Consider the following 20,190-nt stretch of genomic DNA (forward strand, 5'->3'; position numbering starts at 1 on the left):
AACCAGACAAAAAGAGCTTTGCTGGAATTTTGAGCAGAGAAGAGGTCTTTGGTTGGTTGGTATAAATTGGTCATGTTGGTATAAATTAAGAACTCATGCAGACCATGAAACCAATCCATGGCCCTGCTAGCCCATGTCCCACAACTAGCCCATGCTCTCTGGATGTGAAGGAACTCTGGAAGTTGGCTTCATATGTATGGATTTGTTTTTGTATCACAAATCTCATGTCAGAGCTCTTTAGATGCACTCAAAACCCAAATAAAGGTGCAAGCCTTCGGTGCAGGGACTACATAAGCCTCTAGGAATGAGTCTTAGCACTGGACAGCATTTCCATATATTCTTATAGAGAAACACACTTTTAGCCTAAAATAAAATCACTAAGCTGATTCTGTGTGTCATCCTTTAGGTAATTCAAGAAATTACTTGAGATATTTCTTGGAGAAGTAGTCCTATCTCCTTATGTTGCACTCTGTAGGGCTGGCATCACAGTAAAACCAAGTTTTGGTGAAATGTTTCACCCATCTTTTTACACACATACTTTCTGAGCTGTGATCTCAGAGACAGAAGCTTACTGTTTCCAAGGCTTACTCTACTGTGGGCATCTGTGGGCATTTAACACATGGTGAGGAGATGGAGTCAGGGTCCAATGCAGCAACAGAGCACCACTGCTGGATTCCTGTAAGACCAAGTGTAACTGAGATGATCAGACTAAGGAGGGAAAGGCAAAATGGAAGATAAGCCTTCTGCTTCCTCCTGTGTTCATGCTGTGATTAATGTGGGAACTATGACCAGTGAATACAGGCTGTCTTTTCAGGCCATCATCAATGCCACACTCATGGCCTATGGAAGAGCAAAGCCCCAGCTCAGGAGCAGCCAGAGTGCCTGCTGGGGCATGCAGGACCCTACATGTCTGCCAGGCTCAAATGAAAATGGCAACAACTTAAGTCCTCCGGGCCACTTTTTAAAAGCAAGGTAGATATCTACGTAATATCTAATTAAAATAATTAAGCTTTAGGAATAAATTACTACATAATAATTAATTTCCTGCAAGAGATGTAGCCTCTGCTTCTCTTTCCCATTTAATTCATTTGTCTGTCTGCTTTTCTGCCTGTGCTTAGCAACAGAGGTCAATCCTTGACTCCCTTATATCAATGGTCATTTCCCATTGGCTTTCAGTGAACTTGTGGTCTTCCTGTCTTTATCAAAGGAAAGAAAGCTTAAAGACTCAAGCAACAGATAAAGATATTAATTAGTCATAAAGCTACACTATTTACTAATGCAACTAAGCTGTTGTTCTTGAGATACAAATCCATCCAGAATTATTCAGGGATGGTTTCTGAGAAAATCCACTCCATCAATACCAATGGGCAGAGGTGCAGAAATTTGGTTCCTAATTATCATCACAAGTTTGAAACATAACACAAGCTGCAACATGCAAACAGGCAAGTGCAGCCAGGAGTATTATATCAGTGCGCTTGTCCCACATGCAAAGTGGCAGTCAGTTATCATCCTGCAGCGTCAAGCCATGAAGTGTCTAAGGTGTGGCTCTTCCTGAATTTCAGAACATGAACAAAATAGTGACCATATATAGTGGCAGGATCCTCCTTGGCTACCAAACACTATCCTGTTCCAAAGCACATGATTTTGTTTTCCCCAACCTGCAGGTTCATTCATCACCGTATCATTCAAGTTTAATGCTGTTATAACTCTGTTACACCATGTCCATAGAAACTCCCATCGCCTGCTGACACTGAAAGAAAGCACACGTCTTGCCAGTAACATAAAACCAAGTTCTGTTCTGTAGTTTTTTCCAAACAAGCTGTTCCACTGTATTCAAGTACATGACAGCTCTGTAAATTAAGGGCCACTTGGCAGCAGAGTCCTAGAAAAGTTAAATAAAATACAGTATGAAAAGTCAAAACTTGTTTATATAAAGCAGCTCTCTTTTTTTCACCCCTTCCTTCTACATTATTTAATTATTGAATTTTTACATACCAGTATTTGTTGTACATTTCTCTTGCAAACACCACAACAGGGAAAGAAGGGAAAAAAAAGAAAAAGAAAGTCAATTTCTCTATTAGACTAGTTAACATTTTAATCCAGAATATTCTACTACCACACTCAAGAAGAATGCCCATTAATATTAAAATCAATAAAAGAAGAGTTGTCTTGTGGGGTTGCATTTAGCTATTTCAGCTAAATAAATGAACAGCTAAAATCAGCTGAATCCAGTTGAATGTAAACAAGAGATCCTTGCCAAATCTTTCCTGGTTACAAAATGCTGTACCAATTTTAAAGATTTCATTGCGATACCTTTGTACTTTATTTATAAGGATTTCAGCAAGCCACTCCCTTTCCATATTTGTTTGAGCTTATGCCCATATTCCCACGATTAGTGCAGAACAAATCTAGGTGAAAGGTTGATTCTCTTTCACACCAACATTCATCTGAATTTTTCTCTCCTTTTCCTTAAGATTTATTTTTAAATTGGCAACTGGAATCTTAGAAGAATTCAAGCAAAACATTTGAAGTTCTGCTGAAGTTTTTATTACTTCAGAAAAAAAGGGCACTTTTCACAAAGCACTTTAACTGCACACTGTATCTCAAGGACCTTGCTCTAATGAGCTTCTATGAAGTTTCCAAATGAGGAAAAACTTTTCTTGCTTTTCTCATGTCTCCAGTGGGCTGAGAATTTTTTGAATCAGAGTAAAGAGACCAACTATTTGGCTATCTTTTCTCTTCATCAGTGATATCTATGCAGCACTGGATGCACTCCCAAAGTCCTGCCTGAACGTATTCCAGGCTGAGCTGTGCAGGACTTAGGAGGGGTTCTCTGAATGCAGTCTCTCCTCTGCACCTTCTCTGGGAAAGCATAAATGCGTTCCCAGGGTGTTACACAACTTTGCCGCAGGTAAAGCATGAGATACCAAGTGGGAATGGTAATTAGAAAAAATTCAAAACTGAGTGACCTTCCCTCCGCACCAACATGCCACATAGTACTAGTTTTGTCCTGACATGTGAGGCACTTCTCTTCTGTATCTAATCCAGGAATCACTTTACATTTCATGAATCTACATGCAATGTGAGTCAGATATAAACAGAATTGCCCAACCCTCTAAAAAATTCCATTACACTTACTCTTCCTGCCAATTCCAGTGAAAGTTTTAGACAGAGCAGGTGGCCTACAACTTGCTAAACTTTTTCCTCTGGCATGAGAGGCTGGGATGAGACAGTGGGGATCACCATCCACATGCAGACATCACCAGCCACATTTGCTCAGCCCAGTCTTGCTGAGAGCCCTTTCAGGTCTCTGACACACTCCAGTCTCTAGTTGGCATGGTCCTTTTCAGGCACCAGTCTCACTGAGACTCACCAAGGGTGGGTTTCAAGTATCTCTGTTCCTTGCCCTCATGGCACAGGGGTGACCAGACAGCTACAGAGGAGCTTCCCTTGCTGGATTACACTGCTCTAACACATACACATCTAGAGCTGTATGGCTTAAACAATGAGCAAATCCCTAGGAAGTATACTTTCTCTTTTCTTTCTCTTTTCTTTTTTTTCCAAATCTCATATTTCCTGCCCACCCTAAATGGAATGAAGTTATTTGATAGGCATCTCCTCTTTTACTACAAAAAAAGAAGCTGTGAGGGGAATTACATATTCAGCTTTGTAGGTACCTCACAGGTTCACAGGCAAGCTGAAAGAAAACAGGAATTTTTTGTTTGTGAAAACACAGGACAAAATACATTGTTTTCAAGTCCTTGATGCTGCACCGTGAAAGAGGCATATATTCACTTGCCCTGCACTGCACAAGCTGCTAGGTTTCCAACCAGAAGATGAGAGAAGGCTGGCTGATATATACCAGAGAGCTGAATTCCAAAGGAAGAAAGTTCAGAAAAATTAAACTAAAAGAAAATTAAATTAAAAATTAGATGTATTTAGAAAAAATAGGCTCATAGGGTTAGAAAAATACAGCTTTGCCCTCCACCTAGTTCCTTCCTGAAGTGCTTGCTTGCTGACTGGTTACTGCCCTCCTCCTCCACTATAAAACAAAACAAAAAAAATCTTTATCTCCAGCCTCACTTCAGTGACTCACACCAAAAACATACCCTTTTACTTCCCTGAACTTGTGAGGAATTTAGAAGTGCAATCCTCAAAGCCCCAAGGGAAGTTTGGCATTTCATAATAGCCCAGGAGCCCCACCTGAGGTATGAAGAATGCTTTGAAAACATGCCTATGATTAATTAATTAACATATTGGCACGTAACTAGCTTTATAACCCTCCACCTAATGTTTCGGCTTAGAGCTGCCTGTGCCTGTCACAGACACGGTGTGGACTGGTGCCATTATCTTGCAAAGAGTAATGCATTTTACGTCTAAGTAAACACAACAATGTAACATAGATACAGCAGCTTGAATTAAGGATTAATTACAGTGATTCGTAGTTCTTAAAGAGTAGGCAGTTTACAAAGCAAGGAAGCAATTACTTTTAAAGACAGGGGTTTTTTGCTTCAACATTTCTGAGTGGTTGCATCATTCTTACTCCTGACAACAAAGGCAAGATCAGCACAATCGAAAACAGCCTCAGCTGTGAGAGTCTCAGCTCAGCCGTTAACATCCATCTGCTCTCCCAAGAGCAGTGAAGGCTTGCTCTCCCCACATAAGGCTGGAGCCCTCCATGTTCAGTTCCCTGGGAATGGTTGGTGTCCTAACCTGTAGCTAGGGCAAAGTGCCCAGTGGGCACTAATGGCAGGGAGCAGACAGGTGATGAATAATTATCCCAGCAGCCTTATGCACAATGCAACTTTGTGGATGACATGATTCAGGTAGTCCTGAGATTTAGGCTCTGTTCACTCTTTCCTATCAGCTGAGGAGCTCACCTGCAGTGTTAAATTTGTAGAAAAAGATCTTCGCTCAAAAAGCGGAGTTATATTAAACCTTCCTTGAAGTGTCAACTAAATTACTCGGTTAACCAGGGTATTTTTGAATGTTTCTGGTTGTTTAGGTAGGCATACCATAGCAAAATACAATCAAAATACTTAAACACAAATCCTCTTTCCCCTCTTCCGGCTACCAGAAAAACTTGTTTGTTGCACATGAAAGGGTCTTAGGCAAGTACAAACTCAAAGGAAAGACTTTTGTATTTAGCCCTGAGAGTAAGAAGGTTCATGGCCATCCGTACATCTCTGGGAACACATTACACCATGCAGCTATACCTGTCTCCTTTGCTTGTGGCTTCTCTGTGTTGCCTGACAGCTTTTTCATTGCGAGGGGACTGATAGTGAAGGAGCGCCTCACCAAAGGCAGTGCTGGCTCAACTGCTACTAGGCATCCAGGTGGGATTTTGGGGTTATTTTCAATCAGCTTGGAAGTGCAGTCAGTCATCAATAGGTGAGTCTGACTGCTAGTAGGATCTGTCACCTCCAAGTCCTTGAAGAGGAATTCATGCAAACTTGAGAGCACTTGTCCATTTTCTTTATTTTCTAATTTGTGTACTGGACTTTGCTTTGGTTTGACTGTAGACAGCAAACCTCCTGAAAGACTAGGAAGCTCTAAAAAGTTGGTGGTTTGTGAATGTCCCATGAATCAGTGGAAAGCTCGTTTGTATTTAGTTTTCTAGGTTAAATCATGGAAGAAAGTAGTAAGCAGCACAGGATTCCCTTCTGGAAATGGTGTGAAATCTAGATCTTGCAATTACATTCATCAAAGGTGGTTGTTCTTCTAGTGAAGAGTGAGATGCAAGATGAACATCAAAACTGGATTAGTGTTCACAAATAAAACAATGAGATAAAAATTCTGATGGAAAACAAGCAAGTAGGTTTCAGTTTAGAGAGAAAACAAAACAAAACAAAACTATTGGAAATAACTACTAAATCCTTTGAGAAAGAGCAGCCTTACTAAAAAAGACTGAGTTGATACTGAATGTCAAAACGTTTATAAGCCAAAAAACTTATAATTCTGCACAGTTGGTACAGAACTAGGATATGCTGGTATTTCTCGGATATCTGGAGATATCTGAGATCTGGATACCTTGATACCAGAATGACAGCTACAAATTGCAAGGAATTCAGCAAAGTGCAACCCATAAAGATACAAAAGATAAAAAAGATACAGTGTCTAATGTAAGTTGAAAGAGAAAAGCTTGAGGGTAAAAGAAAAAAATAAGATAACTCTTACAAAATATTTGAAAAGTGTGACCAGAAATGAATTGTTTAGATTGCTATGCTGAGAAGTAAGAAAAGTGGAAGTATGAATATTAATCTATCTTGCTCATTGTATTGCTAAAGAGGTACATTGAATGCTAAAGAAAGAATTGTGTATTCAGTAGTCTCATCTGGAGGTGGAAATTAGCAACTTGATTTGTTTTAAATCCATTGTTGCTGCATTTGTTCTCCACTTTTTTAAACATACTAGTTAATTTTTTTCTCTAGAATAACATCATGATAACATGTTGAATTGCTTCCCCAAAAGATTTTGCTTTCTCTATATATACATATAAAGTAGCCAAGAAAGAAGAATGGGAATTTCTTTTCTGCTGATTAGGCATCTGTTGTTTCTACTTTTTTCACTTCTCCAGAGTTTTTCAAACCCTGTATTCTAGGAGTTACTGTATTTTCCCTCAGGAACAAAAGCATTACAACCACAGCCAATGTCATGGATGCTGAAGACTCAAGAATGTCCTACACAAGTGAGTCTTGACCCAAGGATTCATTGTGGACCATGAGAATAATCCCACACTGCTGCAGGTGGTCAAGTTTTGCTCATGATTATATGACTGTTGCTAGACTTGAAAACTTGCTCCATTTGTAACCAGAGCCCTATTATCTTGACATCATAATTCATGGGCTAATCAAAAATAGCTGATGACAGCATTTATTGTTCAAGGAAGGAAACAGTCATTGAAGGCCATTTCCATCCATCAGATTTCATTACGTAACACTGAAACGCATTTTTCTGAGCACCTGGAGATTTCACATTCTGCACCTTTCTAATGCACAAACTTCATTTTTCCACAGAGGGATCACGGGTGAGAAAAAGATATCTGACAGAAATTCCAGAATCTGTTTTCCTCATCCTCCCTTAGAATTTCCACAGTCAATGTTATAGCTAGAGTCAACAAGACACAGCTGACTCAAAATATCTAGGATGAATTGTATATTTATTACACTCTTCATAACTTTTATTCTCATTGCATGGTACAAAACAGTGAGATTTCAGTAAGAATCACCTACAAAAATGTTACATTTATCATTTAAGATTCCCTATAATACTCACACCATGTTAACAAGCTGTATAAACTGGTTATATATCTGTATACAAATCTAGACATAAGGAGTCCTTGAAACATAAATTCAGTAGCACTGTATGCTACCAACCTCCTTCGTGGAAAAAATTATTTAGTTATATAAAGATCAGTTTTTATTTTTGTCAAATATTTGGATAACAAAGGCAGAGAAAAATTCCATTCTCAATTACCCCCCTTCCACTCAGTTTCCCTTGACAAAAGTTAACCTAATACTGTTACACTACCTGTTAACCATATTTTAAATCCTTCATAAACTTGCTTTATGAAATTCTGTGGTTCTTAGTAGAGAAAAAAAAAAACCTTTTGAAACCAAGAGGAATGCTGACATATCAGATTTGCCAACTGCAATCCTACAGTTATGTGTAGTATAGTTGTTTTTACGTATATGAAAGCAGAAGTACAAAATAGTCCAAAATCTAAACTAGCGATTTGATTTAGAAAGATGACGTGTCCCAAAAGAGGCAAAGACTCAAGGACTTGCTTATAATTCTCAACCTCTCAGATTGTTGTATGATTTCACCTCTGGGTGCCAAGACATTTTCTCAGTTGTTTGGTGGCTGAAGCAGGTGTGAGTTTGGTGGTCTCTGCTGGACAGATGGCCACAGCCAGAAACTGCCCCTGCAGTTGGCAATGATTTGTGCATTTGTTGAGGAGCAGCGAGGCCATCTACAAAGTCACTCCATTCTCTCCTGGGGGCATGTTAGTGAAACTTTCACTAGCTCTGCCCAGGCTTGATTTGTCCCATGACAAAATTCACTGGAGGCTGTGGCAAGGCTTGCACTGCTTTCACACCTCATGACTGTGCTACACCCCAGCTTCAGAGAGACTAAAACTATCAACCTTAGGTTTTCCATCACATCACCAGCAATTAAAAAGGAAAGAAGGATATTAAATTAAGGGCCATATGACCAAAACTCCAGATGGAGTATGATCCTGTGTAGGCATCTTCCTCAGCATCCCATCCTTCTAAAGGGACAGCTTTAACACCTGTTGTTAAAGGGACACCCAGCACTGTGAGGCCAAGAAGAATTTGGCAGTATAAAAAGCCCAATTTATACATAGCCAGCATTAACAGAATTGACCTGTTGAGCTGTCCCTCTCTTACCAGTGGAAGTATTAATCACTTACTGTGGGGTGTTAACCCCAGAGCAAGGAAATCCAGCTATGCCATTACTCCACACACACCAAGGCAGGTAATACACTGCTGAGATGGGATTCCATTCCATACAATGATCTGACCTTTGTAAAAGAGAAAGAGCCCATTAGGAATTAATGTACTGCACATAGAGATGTCTGCTTGCATTCCTCTTTCACAGACATGTGTTTGGCGCCTGGGGTATTAACTTTCAGACTTTGTTTCTTTTTACTGTATGTTCGTCTGCGTATTGTTGCAGTTACAAATGGGGTGCAGTAAAAAAACAAGCTGTGTTTTCTTTGCCTTTTTCCATCTCTCTTGGATGCATAGGTCATTCATTCATAAGATCATAAGTGACCTTAATAATTTTGTATATGGGGTGCCATAATCTAATGAGAGTTTACGTTCAATTTTGGTCAGAACTATAACCCATATTAAGTTTCTATCTATAAGTAACAGGAGATTTTTCTTTAATATTGCAGTAGCAATAAAACAAACCCCATTGTAATGAAGTGTCTCTGGAAAATGAGATGAAAGTAATAAATGCTTAGACAAAAAATAAAGGCAAATTATTGTTGTTTACTAAATATGCAACTGCTTCCAAAAATATTACAACCTTCTCCCATTCAGAAGTATATTATATGCTGTTTTGATTAGGCATCTTGCATAAATTAAAAACAACTCTCATTTTCCAGACACAAAAATGTAAAATATTTTCAGAAGGATCATAGTCACAAACCATCCAAAATAATGCAAAGAAATCAATCTGACCAATGCACCATACAATGTATGCTCTGAAAACTATTCATAAAACAGAAATTACTACATTTCTTCAAAACTAATGTATCTCTCACTTCATACATGAACATACCCTTAAGTTCAATCCAGTAATTTTTTTTAACATAGCTGAGAATATGTTTTGATTCTACAACTTTCTCTGTGTTCAGTTGTTCAGTGTAATTTTGGTAGTTATACTCCCTTATTACTATTTTGCAAGAATAAATATGCAGTTTTCTATTTCGACACTAGCACATTATGATGCTCAAGGCAGACATTAAGGATTATGTAATTTGAAATATATATATATATATATATATAAAATTTGTTTGAAAAACAGTAACTAGCAACCACTAGTATCTATGCATAATGCATATTATACATAGTCTTCAACATTAAGCAAAAAGTAATTTCAATGTAAGTGCTTACACATTATAAAATAAAGGAAGTTAGAAAGAAAACTTATGTGAACACAGTGCAGAAAAGAGTAAATGGCAGGAGAATACTAGGAGCAAAAGTCACTTTGTCTTCTTTTAACATGACAGCAACAGTGTGTCCACATATGCACAGCCACTCAGTGCAGAAAAGCTGAGATTAAAAGCTCCTGTGCATGAGTACATGTGGACAATGATGTTAACACTAGTCACTCAAAAGGGGACAGAGAGGTCATGAGTGAAAAAAGGATGAGAACTTTGTTAGCACCATTATTCTCATGTATTCACTAGCATCAGACCTTGTAAGGCTTTGAGAGCAAAATTCCTTATTCTGTATGCATGATCAGAAAAGATTCACACAAACCATAATAAACTTGTACTTTCACACATTGAAAGGGTTAAATTACTCACCTTACTGAGATGGATATTACTAGAGATGATGTATTTTGGAAAAAAACAAACAGATAAACTGATTTTCGTCTACACGAAACACAAATAGTTTATTTTATTATTATTCTTTTTTGCTCATTGTTTAAAGCTACCTCCAGGTACACCTGTACACCTCTGGATTTCTAGCTTAAGCTCCCCTACTGGGAATTTCTCTATAAGATTTCAAACAAAACAAAATTTTCCTTAGCATTTTCACTGGTCTCTCTGGTACTATATCAGTAGGCATTGATAACTGATTGCCACGAACCACAGTAGCAACTGCTGTTGTGTTGCTCATAGAAAGGCATATCAATCTGCAGCTAATTTAGGGATGTTTTTATTTAATTATTCAACAACAGTTCTACTAATTTCAAACAACTGCATAAAACAGGATGGTGGTGTTGTATAGCTCATAGTGCATTTGTAAAAAAAAAAATACTCATCTGAACACTCTTATTCACAACTCATTACACTTGCAAACTGAAATAGGCAAATTCAGATACAAACCCTCATGTCCTTACCTTCTTAGTTTACTCCAATGAGAACTGAATTTTATCCCTTCTTCCTTTCCATATACAGAAGACGGAGCTCCCACATGGAGTTATACACCTCAAATTGTCCCCCTGCCATTACCACTCTAACTCTAATCTTGGGTGGGCAGAGAAGCAACACACCAGTAAAGGAGCACAGTAACCTTCTAAATTTACCAAAGCTCCCAGGAGAAATTAGCTCCATTACCATGTTACCTTAATGCACTTTATTGCACAGATCAAAAGATGAGTTCCAACTGAAAAGCTTCCTTTGACAATCTCCACATAGGATCTCAGTGGGCAAAGGGAGCAGCACCCATGCAGCTCCAGCTTCTATCTTGAACAGCCCTGAGGTGATGTCAGAGTGATTTGCACTGTCTGGGACAGCTGTGGATCATGAAACCATTAAATCATTAATCACACTGAACCGTTACCTCTCCTCTTTTGGAAAAGATGGAGCTGAATTTCCTTCTCTCCATCTCTTCCTTGCATTTACCTACAACAGGTGAGCAAAGCCCCAAATCATGAAAATCTGACACGCTTTTACTAAAATCACTTCAGTACACTATTTTACCCTAACTAGTTCACAGTTACATTAGGGATATTTGACCAGAAAGTTGCCTCACTTGTACTTGATAACAGTGAGAAATGTCATAACACACAGATGAAAGCTCTGTTAGCTATGGGTATAAATCCCAATCTTAGTATTCTATTAATACATTTCTAAACTGAGTCTTCTATTCCAGTTAATTTCCAATTTTAATCACCTGGATTTTAAATCAGATGTACCCAAGAAAAGTTGTGACAGTTCATTTACTTCCTCTTTGAATGAAAACCAGACAGACCTTTCTTCACAAATAATATGACTAATCCATTATTTTGTAAAACTGTTCTATGAAAGTAATAAGATTTGGACAAGCTTAGAGGGAAAAAAAAATCTCTGAAAGAAAGATTCTAACCAGCTCCAGGAACCATCAACATGTTCCTCTGTGTTCCCTACAAGCAATTAGTTTTCTTCTCAGGAGAAAGTAGAAAGCATAAGAGAGGGAGGGTAGGAAGGGAAGGGAGGCAAGGAGGGCAAGGAAGGTGAGGAAGGCAAGAAGTTCATTTGCTGGCCAGTTATGATACTAGGTCTCTAGGCAGCAGGTGTCAGGTATCACTTCTGGGCTCTGTCAGATATTCATAACCAAGATCTTGGCTTAGACAATTTTAAATGCCTCTGCTCCCCTAGTCCATGAATTACACAGGGATAACAATAATACCACCTCTGTGAACCCATAGAGATAATTTCTAGTGAAATAGCTGTTTCCTAGTAAGTCCACACCAAGCACCTAGGATATTGTTGACTTCTTATGCAGGTTGACAGTGCTGCATGATGATGATGACAATGCAGTTGCTGCTCAACAACTTTCTGTGCATTATCACCAACATCTTACAGAGATCAAGTTAACCTTGTGCACTTATTCAGTCCAAAATAAACTCTAGGATTCTGTCTTTCCTGCTGCCTAGTCCTGTAGGCACCTATGCCTTTGTCAGCAGAGTACACTATCTATTGCCTGCATGTGACCCAAAGTCACCAGCAGCTGCCCTATGACCCACGGGCTCTGATACCTGCAGTGCCACTGTGCACACTTCCATGCTGTGTGGCACATGCACACACTCCCTACTACAGGAGTAAGTTATGGAGGAAGTATTGCAGCAGAAGTTTCACTTGGAGAAGTCCTGTTGCGCAACAGCTTAGCAATTGCAGATGATAAGGAAAACCTGCTCCAGATCCCAAACAAACACAAAGATGGCCTGAAGCAGGAGGCAAAGCCATGCTGCAGTAAGGATGTCCCTGAAGCAGTCACACTGCATATGGCTGAAGTGATGACCCTGTAATTTGAGTGTGAGAAAGAGCCTGTGTGAGTTTCCAGTCATGGGCTCATGCCAGGGAAGCAGGACACCTGAGTCTCCAAACCTTCTCCAAGTAAAATAATGTGCAAACAGCTTTGTGTTATCTATGGCAGAAGAGCAGGTGAAGAAAATCTCAAATACTCACATATACTCACACTGATGCATGTAGATAAATATGTCCTAAGAAAAACTAGTCACTAAAAATTAAAATTAGTCATTTTTATCTAATCAGGCTAATAACACTAAGGAAGACTTCTGACTGGAGGAAGGCTCCACATACAATCTTCGTGATACCTTTGAAGCTGAATAAAGAAATGGGACTCTAGACAAAGCAAGAAATCAAACAATAATGATAAATAAATAAATAGTGGTAAAAGAGCAAGTACAGGTGATCAGAAGTCTGAAATGGCTTCAAATAAGGAAATTATCAAATTACTCAGACTCTAGTCAGGGAAACAGGTGACTGACGAATGTGACAGAAATGTGTAAAATTACAAGTGTCATGGAGAGGATAGTCTGGCACCAATTTTGTGCTGCATCTACCAGTTCAAAAGTAAACACTATCAAATTAAGCTCCAAATAAGAATTCAAACTGAACTAAAAGGTGTAGTTTTCATTATGGGTGGAATTCCTTACAAGGAACATCAAAGATGCTAAAAGTTGATATGGATTTAAGCAGCAACCAGACTGTCTCTTCCTAATTTTTTCTAAATGAAGGCATTCACTTGAGTTTACTGATAGTTTGAAGGTAGGAATATTCTTTCATTCAGGATAAAGAACAAAAACAATGTCCCACATCACAAATTTTAAAGTCAAGTTCCATGGATCTGGGGAAGTAGCTGGTGTCAGACTACTTGAAGTGCTAGTAATGAGACTCCCTCTCAAAAATCACCTCCAAGATCAGAACACCTCCCCGCCAGATAAGTATCACAAACACCATACCGGGTTGTGTGAATGCTTGCTGTGACCTAGGCATAGCCACCCTTATGTTCACCCAGCCCCATGGTATCTCTGTTGGTTATCAGAGTCTACTGATATTGACTGTTCACATCACCTTGTTTCACTGTCTAACTCCCCACACCCCCTCCTTTGGCACCCACTTGTTAGGCATTACTTACCAGAAGACACATGGCAGCTGCAGGTTTGAGTGCCTCAAGCCTTTTGAAGCAAATGCTTAGAGACACCTCCACAGTGCTCAGTAGCAGCCCAAGGTCTGAAAAATGGACACAGGTAGTCTGTTAAGGTACTAAGCTGGGAGCCTGGACATCATATAGGGTGGAGATTAACATTCCTGAGGAACAAGCTAAAAAATCCTGTTGAGTGGGGAATTACTTACAGACAGCCAACAGGAAATAATCTTATTTTATAAGGAATACACTAAAGATCACCCTCTCTGGAGCTTAGACGATAAATGCTTCCAATAGATAAAACTGCAGATTCTAAAAAGCAAATGAGCCTACCTGGAAGAAGATATAGCTGTTGAAATAAACATTCATAATAATACTCAACTGCCCATGATCTTGTACCTTTGAAAGTTAGCCAGGTTTTATAATCTCTCTCCTTAGCTAACTTCTATCTAGACTGCACAGGAACTGTCAATGGGGTATTTTGGATTTTGACCTTAACATAAACATGTCTTGAAAGGAGAATCCGTTAGGTAAATAAAAAATGTCTATTGAAAACTTAATTAAAGTTCATGGAAATAACTTCATTGGGTGTCCTACTCTGGGAATACATGAATCTTATGGAGTTTGAGGTTTTGTGAACCTAAGGGATTTTTAAACTCTCTGAGGGCTAACAAAATGAATTTAATTTTTTTTTACTCTGTCATTTAAACTCATAGTTTATGTTATTTCATATAAGGATAATTCAATTTTTTTAAAACCACAAAAAATGTTTTTCTAGCTACAGACAATCATGTGCAATGTATTAAGGACAGAACAGCCTCCAAGTCCAAGGTTTGGCACAGTCTCAGTCCTAAAGAGACATAACTACAAAAATTGGGATTTTTTTTCTCTGCTGCTTTTCCAATGTGTCTGTTTCTTTTTCACACTGTCAGCTCTTTGACACTTTTCTCACATTGTTTTTCATCATATATACTTGTCTTCTCCCTTTTTGATAGTCATCCTTAAAGATGTAAGTAAAATCTGCTCCCAGTAATGCTGAAATCAACATCAAAATTTTAATGAACAATATTTCAGCAGGTTTGAAATCTGTCAGAATGATTTAGCCCATGTCTAATAAGAACAAGATGTCCATGGATTATTTCCAGCACTCTCTCTTGTAAGTTTATTGCTTCTGATTCAGAAGCACTGCATTTTGAACAACACTAGGCCAAATCTTCGAACAGGATTCACACAAATTAAAATGTAAATTTGTTTGGGTGTTGTCACACTCCCATTTGCATTCACGTACCATTAATATACAAATACATGCAATGAGACCAGAACTAATGATCAGGCTAAGAAGCTAATTTTAACTAAGTACATAAACAATTCAATAGTTGTGAAGAACCTAGAGATCAGAACATTGTTGGTTTTTTTACAAATTTGAGATAGCTGTAAACAGTTTATGGGGATTTCTTTAAGAAAAAAATCAAAAATCAATACAGGTATGTAACATTAAAATACTCAGCACAAGTACTGAGCATCCTCCTCATCAGAAACATAGCTGAAATACTGGCTCAGCTACTCTGAAGCAACAGCCCAGCCTCCAGTGCCACCAATCACCAGCAGCAGGAAGAACTTTAAACCCAAGAACTTTTCTATTATGTGGCACACACCTCAAATCTTACGCCTCCTTATGCAAAAGCACCTTAAAATCTAAGAGGTTTATTTGATATTATTCATCCTGGGACACTAGAATAACATCATGATGCATGTGTGAAAGATGGATCAAGAGTCTCTGGTTTTTAACTGGCTTCCTTCCTTAGAGACAGGTAATTCAAAGTCCAACAGCATCTTCCGAATTGAAGAAAACTCTAACATTTATAAAGCAAGGTAACTTCCAAAGAATAGTAAATAATGTGCTATTAGAGGCATAAATTTCACAAAACGTATTTTTTCCAGAAAGAGTAAACAGAAAGTGCATTTTCACACCAGCAAACGCTGTTATACCCAAGCCTGGTATGCACAGAGGATGCAGTTTATTCATTCTTTCTTGTGTCACAAAATGTAGAGTACCTCACAGGCTGCAGTGATTCAAATTTCCATATTTTGAAAGACTGCAACTGCTTCTCCAGATTGTAAAATAAAGTCCTTTTCTTGTGTCCCAATGCAGAGCCTCCCATTGCAGACCAGTAGATGACCAGATGTGTTTCAGTTTAAACATTCAGCACTGGTTTAAACATTCATGGGGAAAAAAAATTTAAAAAGAGTAAGATTTGTACTTATTTTTAGCACACTTTTTTTTAGACTTGTGTACATCTAGAAGCATTTGCTGCATCAAAATGATATGCAGAAACCAAGTAAGTAGATTTTGGATCTGAATTTACTTTTTGTTGCATTTTTAAGGAAAAGTCCAACAATATAGGTCAATCTATTCTCAGTTTGCAGTCTTTTAAATTATAGTGATAATCTCTCTGGTACTGACAGCAGTGTTAGTACTTGCCTCTTACTCTGTTGCCTGGAAATCCTTGGCAGAAATCAGGATTCTGCCTGTCCAGATGCTCCAAACAGGATACCACAAAGAAAATCAGTATTAACTGTGATTATTAAAATCAGCTGTAACCAAAACCACTGCTTAAAGGAAAATTTTGGAAAATCTTAGACCCACAGTCAAACTAGCTGCTCTGGCCACTTCTGTGGTAATTGCTTAGCCTGTATTTTTGAAACCCTTAGTTGCTAACTCTGGCTTTAAACTGGAGCCTCTCTTCCTGTTAAAATCCCAAGGCACAGAATCAACAGAAACAATGAAGGAGAAGAGGATGTTATTCTCCTTCATAAAGTATTAACTGAACACAGAATATGTGTACAGTCTGCACTAAAATATAAGCAAACCATAGTTTCATATATTACAGGCAGTAAACTCTCTACTTCTAAAAAATAATTTCTTTTTCTCTAGAAGGAGGAGGCTGTAAGTGCAAACAAATGCTAAAACTACTATGAACAAAACAGGAAGAACTAGGAGGAAAAAAATAATGGAGTAGTCTGTCTCTTAAATAGCTAAACACCATCTTGCATTGGTGTACTCACATAACCTCGAGCCCCTTTATTATTAAGAAATGAATGTAGATTATTTCCTTTACAAATACAACAGTCAGAGTATTTCTGTATTACTACATAAAAAGTCCCTCTCCTTTACAAAATGCTATGACTCCAGTTAGCAAACAATAGAGTTTTATTAAATCGTTACCCAACCTCACATGCAAGGCAATAAAACTTGTGATAAATTGCTCTTGCTCCATAAAGTCTCCCACAAGTAAATGTCTTTCGACAATAAAGAAGCATTATCCCCCATCCCTCCACTGAATTTGTTATTTTTGCAGTATTTCTGTGCTACAATGAATCTACAGCAAAGACTTGAGGTAAGGGCACATAGTTCACAAAATATGAAACAAAATGCTTACACTGTAAATTCCTCTATACCCACAGTTAGGAGAGACATGTAGCAGCTTGCTGCTTTGCAGCAGGAGAACCTACAGCACATATGCAAGATGATGAAAAAAAAAAAAAACCAAACATGAAACATTTTAACAATTTGATATTGCAAGTTGTTGAGGCACCACCAATGATTTCCATTAGAACATTTGAGCTTAAAAATAAGATTGTGCTTGAGAGCCTTCCTGAGAGAAAGCCGGAGAATTCGACTTCGTGCAGCATTTGTATTTGTCCTCATTTGAAAGCACAGAGATGGTCATGACACTTTCCTCAACTTCTTTAATTAGTTGATGCGTTCTAGATCTAAGCAAGTTAGAACATGCTTTTCTTTTTGCTTAAATCTCTGCAATATTTTACCTGTGTGCCTATACTTTAAAGAAAACCTCTTCTCTGCCTAACCTGAAAATAATTCATTGACACATTATTATATTTTATTAAATTAAAGGAGGTACTTTGAGTATGTGACTTACCATGCACTTTATCCAATTGCATTTGCACTCCCTTGACTATTTCATCCAAAGGGGAAATAGATTTATCTATGGTGAAAACATGACACAATTACCATCTCTGACTTTCTAGAATCTATAATGAACTTTTTTTACTCAGATTTTACAACTATTGTGACTCATCTTCCTGGAATGGAGATGTCATCATATTTATGACCCAATGTTTTCTTTTTCGTGCCCTAGCTTCCCTTCTGACTTTAGCTGAACAGTCTAATCTTAAACTTTCACCATTGCTTCCTGTGTTAAATTGGTGTTCCTGAGAACCCTTTGCTGTTCTCTTAACCTCTAGCATTCATGTTTCCTACATACTGCATAGTCATTACTGAAGTTAGATATTTTCTTGGAAACATTTTAAAATGGCTGAAGTATTTTAGACTCTTGCCTGTTAGTAATCTTCCTACACAGAATGCTATAAATCAGTGTTTGGCTTGTTGAACTATGAGTATTGCTCATGTTATAGGTGTTTTCAAATGTTCTAATTCTCAAATTACTGGGATTCTGTTCTAGCAGGAGCTTTACAAATACAGTAAGAAACACTATAAAAGAACTCACTGTTGTCCAGATAATACAGGTTTTAAAACTTTACCTAAATGACTTTCACCATTGAACAAAGCTACAATGGTTCTCACACTCTTGGCCAGGTCAAAACAGCTGCTTTATAAAAGCAATCTTTTACAAATGCTAAAATGTTAATTCAATGCTTTACTTTTTATGCTTCTAAGTAGCAAATTTCAAATGCAAGTGACCACAGTAATTAGATTTACTATATCATACACAGTGTTCTAGGGATATGAAAGTCAAAAACAAAATTTGGATGCTCTTGTTTTGTCATGTTGGAAAGCATAATAAATGTGCATATTTTCAGATCATTTGTCTTTGAAAAGTTGAAAAAAAGTCCTACCTGTACCCAGACGTCTTCGGTCTTCCAAATAATTTCTAGAATATTTTAACATATTTTTTCTACAATTAGACATGATTGTCTCAATGGTTGCTTCACTTGTCACTGGCTTCCACAGCAAAACCAGTTTAAGAAACCTGGGTTTCTCCTCTTTCACCACACCAGTTTGCTGCCCCCACAACAATCCTCATGGAGCTGTTAGTGAGGCTCTTTGAGAAGGTGAATTGCAGAAAGGGTCTAGGCCATGAAAAAGTCTGGAGAGGGCAATACATTGTGGTGTAGAGGCAGGAATGAGAAACGAGGAGAAGAGGCACATGCAAGGAGGCAGAATTCCTTGAACTGCCATTATATTCTTAACACAGAACTGGCATCCTGAGAAATACCCTTCAGTGGCTGGGGAGCAGCTGTGCAGAGGTGTGAAAAACTGCTCCAAGTTTCTATAAAACCTTCAGTAAAGGTGAGAAGTCACCATACTTTTAGCAGTAGGTGTGATTTCCAAAGGCAAGCTAATCACAGGCATTAAAATTGGTTACTAACTGATCACTCTCACCCCAAAGCCTAAAAATTACAGCTAAAAAATACCTCCTTTACTTGGTAGTGTTTGTTTCTTTAGATGTTTTGATGCTGCTATTTCATGGATGCTGTTGTCACCTCACACTTTTTTCTTAACTGAAAAATGCACTGAAGGTGAGGCTCGATTTAAAGCCAGGCCTGTCAGATGAACTTGTCTGGCTGTGGCACATTCAGAGTCAGTGGTTACCCAAACAGACGACCCCAAGCTGCCCTTTCAGGCCTCCATCATGGAAAAGGTGCCACTGCATGCATAATCTCCTCTAACCCAGTTCTGTCAAATTTGTTTCAGGGTTTATTTTTTGTTTGTTTGTTTTTTAATCTCCCACTAGGACTTATTTAAAGCCACTCAAATCATTTTGACAGAATAATGCTAGTAAGTAACCAGACATTCAGTTCTGATGGAGACTGGATCTAGGTAGGGGGATAAATATTTACAGCTGGAAGAAAGTTGCAGGCAGGTGATAAAAGCCTGTGTAAGTCAGTCCTTTCACCCCATTAGCAGATGCCATAAATAGGTGGGCTAACAAAGTCAGGCCTAACCCTTCAGTTACTACTAACTCATGCTTTTCAGTCAGTCAACAGCACCCGGTATCGGGAACAAGTAGAAAAGAATGTTCCAGTCCAAACAGTATCTGGGTTTTGGGGTAAAAGATGAAAGAGTAACAACAAAAAGAAGTCTGAACTTTCATTTACACATCATAAAGTGAAAAAAAAATGAAAATAATCATTTAAGTTTCAACTTTTCATTTCAAGTAACAATACTGCTTGAAATGCAAAATACCAGCTCTGAATGAGAGTTGCAAAAATATGGGGTAAGTTAGTCTCTTAGGTTACAAATTTCCTAACTTTAATAAACCATGAAGAGAACACTGCCTTATCTTATTGTCTTGGATTTCTCAATTTCCTTTTTCCATCAAATATGCTTCTGTTGTGGTCATATGTCATTGATTTGGTAACTTTATTTGCTCTCTTTCAGACTAGTCTCGTATTGAGCAAACCTTGAGTTAAATCCAGGTCAATCCATTCAAACTGTGGCTGTGCCAGAACTCAGTATTTTTTATGCCTAAAATCACTTATTAATTATGCTAATGTTTGAGATACTGTTGAA

General features: G+C 38.1%; 1 protein-coding gene across 28 annotated transcripts in view; it reads right to left on the minus strand.

Moving 5' to 3' along the window:
- Positions 1 to 20,190, minus strand: part of LOC310908166 (uncharacterized protein) — a 112,829-nt gene that overhangs the window by 79,799 nt on the left and 12,840 nt on the right. For 7 of the 28 annotated variants that reach the window (XR_014589789.1, XR_014589791.1, XR_014589792.1 and 4 more), the window contains exons 1-5: positions 18,513 to 19,122; positions 17,576 to 17,641; positions 13,626 to 13,720; positions 11,046 to 11,107; positions 8,435 to 8,545 (exon numbers count right to left, since the gene is read on the minus strand). Coding sequence is in view for 7 of the 28 variants with exons in the window: in XM_083858905.1 (XP_083715031.1) it covers positions 8,431 to 8,545; positions 11,046 to 11,107; positions 13,626 to 13,720; positions 17,576 to 17,641; positions 18,513 to 18,585 (411 nt within the window). In the remaining 21 variants the exon portion in view is untranslated. Of the gene's footprint in view, positions 1 to 1,549; positions 1,883 to 1,995; positions 2,017 to 8,411; positions 8,546 to 11,045; positions 11,108 to 13,625; positions 13,721 to 17,575; positions 17,642 to 18,512; positions 19,124 to 20,190 lie in introns of those variants that run through there. The other 21 variants (XR_014589794.1, XR_014589795.1, XR_014589796.1 and 18 more) reach the window with 16 other exon arrangements.

The sequence above is a fragment of the Zosterops lateralis genome (genome assembly GCF_965231275.1).
Source record: "Zosterops lateralis genome assembly, chromosome: 4".
In the NCBI taxonomy this organism is placed as follows: Eukaryota; Metazoa; Chordata; class Aves; order Passeriformes; family Zosteropidae; genus Zosterops; species Zosterops lateralis.